The sequence below is a fragment of the Halyomorpha halys genome, unplaced genomic scaffold, assembly GCF_000696795.3.
Source record: "Halyomorpha halys isolate HHAL.00 unplaced genomic scaffold, Hhal_1.1 Scaffold1676.1, whole genome shotgun sequence".
Lineage (NCBI taxonomy): Eukaryota > Metazoa > Arthropoda > Insecta > Hemiptera > Pentatomidae > Halyomorpha > Halyomorpha halys.
This window is the reverse complement of record NW_027105657.1, coordinates 37,902-43,676: the sequence shown is the minus strand read 5'-3', so window position 1 is coordinate 43,676 and position 5,775 is coordinate 37,902. Positions and strand designations below refer to the sequence as shown.

Sequence of the window (5,775 nt, the reverse complement as noted above, 5' to 3'; positions counted from 1 at the left end):
TTTAATTATAATAATAACTTATTATCTTTTTACTGATTTTTTTTAAATACAACTGAAAGCCTGGTTGTATATCTCAACTTGGGCCTAATAGCCCAGTCTCACTCTATCATTAATACCCTTCCCCATTCTTTCGCTCTCCTACTTTTTGGTCCTTCCTTTTCTTAGAGATCTTGGGTATCTTTTATTCATAGAGCGGCACTCTTAGAGAAGGGGATTTCCCATCGTCCACATCTTGAATGTGCGATGCCTCCCCATTCACCAGGCTACAGTCAATACACACAAAATAGAGCTACAACTCAACTCTCCTGTATTTGCATGCCTTCCTTTCTGTTCTCACGCTGAGAGGGAAGTTTGCTTAGTCTCCAGGTAGATGTCTTAAGGTGTTCTACTCCCAAACTTGAATAGTTCTCCGCGTTCTTGAGCCAAGATAAAATACTCAATATAGAAATTACTTAATATCAAAATTATAATAGGAATTAATAGATCATTTGATCAAGGATCTTTTATTAAATATTATTCTCAGTTATCAGCAGTTAAAAGAGTAGTAGCTGATAATGTAGGAAATCTAACTTCATATCGAATACCGAAATCAGGACTATTGAAAGATTTTGCTGTGAACTCAGAATCTATTAACTATTATTTATAATAATAATATAAATCAATTATTTATTATATTATTTCTATTAATATTATTTGATCAACATTCTTCGGTTGCATATTTATAATTATTATTCCTTTGATACCAAAGTTAGTAAATCTCTTACGGATGTGCATGTCCGAAACGTATAATAAGGTACGAATCGGTAATAATTGTTCTGAGAAATTCCAGGTCCGGTCGGGTTTGAAACAAGGCTATTATCTATCAACTATCTTATTTAATCTAGTACTAGAATAGGTCATTAAAAGTGTGATGAATACCGAAAAGGGTTTAACTTTGGGTGTTAAAATACTGGTGCTTGGTTATGCAGATGATATGGTATTATTGGGTGAGGACAAGGAAACTATAGAACTAAATACAACCACGCAAAAACGGATAAAACAAAATATATGGTTAGCAGTAGAAATGCGAGCAATTTCGGTGATATAGATACAGGGGAAATACGTTTGAACAGGTAGATAGGTTTAAGTATTTACGTTTTACGACAGCTAGAAAAAACGGAATTGATGAGGAAATAAAAGCTAGGTTGGAGGGGGAAGTGCTTTTTATTTTTCAATTTTGAAATTGCTTAGCTCGCGCCTTCTATTGAAAAACTTAAAAATTAAAATTTACAAAGCCATTATCCGTCCCACTGTTGATTATGGATGTATTCGAAAATAAAATATTCGGACCGAAAAAGGATGAATTAATGGGAGAAATTATAAGATTACACAACGCTGAATTAAGGGACCTACACCCGGTAAATGTAATTCAAGTTATAGCATTGGAACGTGTAAGATGGGCATGTATGGTTGTAGGGCTTAGTAACGAGGGGATCCCTAAAATGTTAATAAACACTGAACCAACGGGTAAACGTCCGAGGGGTAGACCGAAACGTAGACGGGAGGATTGAGTTAAAACTGATTTAGTAGAATTGGGTTTGGAGGGGCATCACTGGAAAGCGTTTGGTGGAACCGGCACCTTAGGGTTCGCTAAGCCTTTATTATTATTATTATTCCTTAGATATATTAAGGTTCGATGTTATATATGTAAGCTTGATAAGTTTCATTTTTTCTTGTTTTTTTTTTCCTCGTAATAATTTTAGATAAGATAAAATGAGATCAATAGCCCAAGGCGCACTTAGCTAATCGAAAAACTCTAGTACCTGGATAGAAATGAATTTCGATTTGATTCGTGTTACTCATTTAAGCTCTATAATTCCAAGAATCATCGAATTTTAATCGGCCAGTTTTCATTTCACTCAGAGGAAGATATTAATACAAATAATTATCATCCTTTGACGACGTGATTCAATAATTCGTATATTCACACAGTTTTTCGGAGCATTGTTTTTAATGAAAAAATCTGAATGAATCTCTTTAAAGTAAAAAAAAAAACTATTCAATGAACAGTCAGTCTCAGGACACTATTTCTCAATTATTTCTATTATCTTTGTTTTATAAGACTTCTTATTGATTTATTATTAGTTTAATATCTGAACATTTTCCAAAATGTTTCATTTACATCTGATTCATCAAAACATTTCCAGTTGTTTTATATATTTTTTTCTATTTTTAATCTTCTTTGATAGTTTATTTTTATACATTTTGTATGCTTCTTAATTTCTTGTTAAAGAATTTTTTATAGATTGTATTTTGAATTGGTTAAATCTTTGTACATCAGTGGCAAGGCACTGTGCTACCAAATCCAAGGACCCGGGAAGGAATCCAGCTGTGAAAAATAATTATTTATTTTGTAACTGTAGCGTTGAGTCAACCCAGTGATTTCGAAAGCTCTTCTGGGTCCAACCAGATTCATAAAGGGGGTACTCTTAATTGGAAGTAAATCGTGATTCTGACCAAAACAGCTCCTTTCAAAAGGATTATTTCTTTTTATATTTGAAACTTACAAATAAAAACAAGTGAGTTTTTCATTTTTTTTTCAGTTAGTTATATTTCATTTAATATGTTTTCTTGTTTTCATTTTCACACTAAGATTTTTTTTTATCATTTTCGTTTTTTTTTTTTTTGTTCATTTTTCCTATCTTGTACCTCGAATATGTTTCTTACTTTACATACTAGACTAACCCCCTATATACGTCATTTGGCTAATAACAAAACGTAAATGAATAAATTAATAAACAAATTTTAGAAATTAACTAAGTGCTTAAGCTCATGTTCCTTAGAGTAATAGAATAAAAATAAATAAAGTAAACATCTGATAGTAAAAGAAAATATAGTGAAACAGAAATAAATTATAAAAAGGATGATGAATTAGGTATTAAAAAAAAAAGTGGTTAATAAATTGTTGGCATAGAGGAGATGCAGAGGTAATGATGTGAATTACAGAGGGAGCTGAGACCATTCGTCATAGTTAATGCCCCCCTCCTCTGCTCCCCCCCCTTCACAGATTACAGAATCCTCAGCAGAGGCCCATTTTCCGAGCATTTTCCAACGCTTCTCATTAAACAGATGCCTTGGAAATTCCTCACATTAAATCCCAACCGCAGCCGCTTCAGTATTCTAAATTACCTCGTTCAAGTTTATTAATACGAAAAATTTAATAATTTAGCCAAAACATAAGTATGTTTTTACTTAAATCTTGAGAGTTGATATAATTAGAAATATTAATTTTCTTGGTGACAAGAGTCATTGGTATTGTCATAAATAATACCATAACTTGTATTACTTTGGAATTTCCTAACGCTGTAAAACAATAGGTTCTGCTTGATTTGGTGATCGTTATTTGAAAGATTGGTATCCTGAGATACGCGTCCTGTGCATGGAGTCAATATCTCCCGCAAAAGCAGAAGAGCAGGTTGGCGACAATTCAGAAGATAGCTTTGCTGCGAGTCCATCGAGCATACAGAACAGCCTCTAACGAGGCGAAAAGGTGTTAGCATAAGGAGTACCTATCGATCTCCTCCTCCAGGAAGACAACTGTCTGCAGTAAAGAAAGAAGATATTGCCGATTTACCGGAGAACCTCTAAGTGTGAATTGGTGAAGACTCAGACAGATGGAAAATGATTCTTCGAGAAGAAACCTTGCAAGAATGGAACCGACGGTGGATAAAGAAAGTACTTTACTACAGTTCGTCAGATTAGTAAGACTACCATCGAGGGCGGGAGAGGAGGTTTTCATGCCGTTTTTTCATTTCAGGCGCTATTTAAAGATTATATCTATGTATTTGGCTACTACTAAAGCGTGAAGACATAGTACTAAAGTACTAGGAATTATAAAGTTTAACAATACGTTGTGCTAGATAAATTAAAGGAAATATAATAGAGTAGAAGCAATTACTGCAATCTGACTTTTTAAACAGACAATTATAGTGAGTAGGCTGATCGATCTACGCCATGTTACAAAGAGATCAGACAAAAAGGCAATCCTTCCCCGCTGGACCCACGCCGCTAAGACTCCCGAGTAGTGGCGGGCCTATATCACTTTTAAAATATTTACTTAAAAAGAGATGAACATACTTTAAGATAGTTAAATCAAGCAATATTTAAAAGCTCCTGAATTGAAAAACTGCGTAAAAAAACCTCCAGTCCTGCCCTCCATGGTAGCCTTACTTATCTGACTTTTCAAACAGATAATTATAGCGAGTAGGTTGGTCGATGTACGACATGTCACAATCTCACAAGAGGAGATCATAACACAAAAAGAGTTAATCCTTCCCCGCCGGACCCGCCCCGCTAAGATCCCCGGGGAGCGACGGCTCTACATCAATTTTGAAATATTAGCTTAAAACGAGAAGAGGAGACTTTAAGATAGTTAAATCGAGCAATATTCAAAAAGCACCTGAAATTTAAAAACCTCCCCGACTACAGGGTATCACAGTTCCTCACGGGACATGGAGGGTTTCCGAGCTAATCTTGCCGCACATGGCATAAACATCACCTATGCCCAAATTTTCGGATTCCAGAGACCGCCGAGCACGTCGTCCTATGAGGCACTGAGGGCCACGATGATGAGGAAAACAGGACTAGATTTGAAGAACAGGATGTTCTGACAGAGTGTGATTTCCATGACCTGATGAATGAAAACTATCGGCACTACAAGACCTTCGTGTACGGGAAGGAAGCTGTGGGCTCTATACACCTCTCCCTGGGAAGGGGAGAAGAAGCTACACCACCAAGGCCTCTGTAGAAGAGCAAGATATATTTTGCAGCTAGAGCAAGCTGTACATATCAATGTAATTTTTAATTGTTATAATAGTCATTTTTGTCTGATTGCAGCAATGAATTGTACCCTCTACTGCGAACAGGCAGGATAGAGTGATAAATAAATAAAACTATAAATTAATAGAACAAGTAACTGAAAATTGTTTTTAATAAAAAAGAAACAATAACTGTAACTTCTTAAGGAGTAATTCATAAGTAGAAACGAAAAGGTGTAGAAATGAAATTTAAACGGTCGATTGATACTACTCAAATACCTTGAGCATCTTATGAAGGAGTGCGGCCATGTTTCTGTGGAGACTAGAGTCGTTGCCATACTGCAACAGCTTGAGGAGCCTGGGTATGTGAGTGAGGAGTCCTCGAAGGATGTGTCCAAGGACCTCTGGGTTGGAAGCCATCTGGAGCAGGACTGTGAACCCCTTCTCTGAGTCTTGTCCGTAGTATTTCTCTGCAACAATAAAAGGGTAATATATATTAATATATATTTTAACCATACATTTAAAATTCAATACATGATTAATCCTGTTATATATATTGTAACTGTATGACAAATGAACTAAACATTGTAAAATATTCTGCAGAAAAATAATCAATTAGTTTTTAAATAACAGTAAAAATGGGAGGAGAGGAGAATTAAGAGAATTTCCTGAATAATAAAGTTATACTATTTGCTTACTGTATCCTTTACATATTTTTAACAATAGTCAGCTCTTAAAGAAATTTGGATCGACTGACGTTACAAAGTGGACCACGTAAAATATTTTTCAATTTGATATGATATTTTTCAAGTTGACCGTAAAAATTTAAATATAAGAGTCAGGGTTGCGGTAAAAAAAAGAACAAATAGTTTATAAATATTTTAATGTCCGACATTTCACCCCACTTTGCAGGGCTTCATCAGAATTAATAAGATAAAAAAAACTGAGTATATTACAACAAAAAGGTAATTTAAGCTAG

General features: G+C 34.7%; 1 protein-coding gene across 3 annotated transcripts in view; it reads right to left on the bottom strand.

Annotated features, from left to right (window-relative positions):
- Positions 1-5,263, bottom strand: part of LOC106690356 (uncharacterized) — a 92,502-nt gene extending 87,239 nt beyond the window's left edge. For all 3 annotated transcript variants that reach the window (XM_014435771.2, XM_067052827.1, XM_067052831.1), the window contains exon 1: positions 5,076-5,263. In XM_014435771.2, coding sequence (XP_014291257.2) covers positions 5,076-5,216 — 141 coding nt within the window. In that variant the 5' untranslated portion in view covers positions 5,217-5,263. The remainder of the gene's footprint in view (positions 1-5,075) is intronic.
- Between the last annotated feature and the right edge of the window lie 512 nt (positions 5,264-5,775).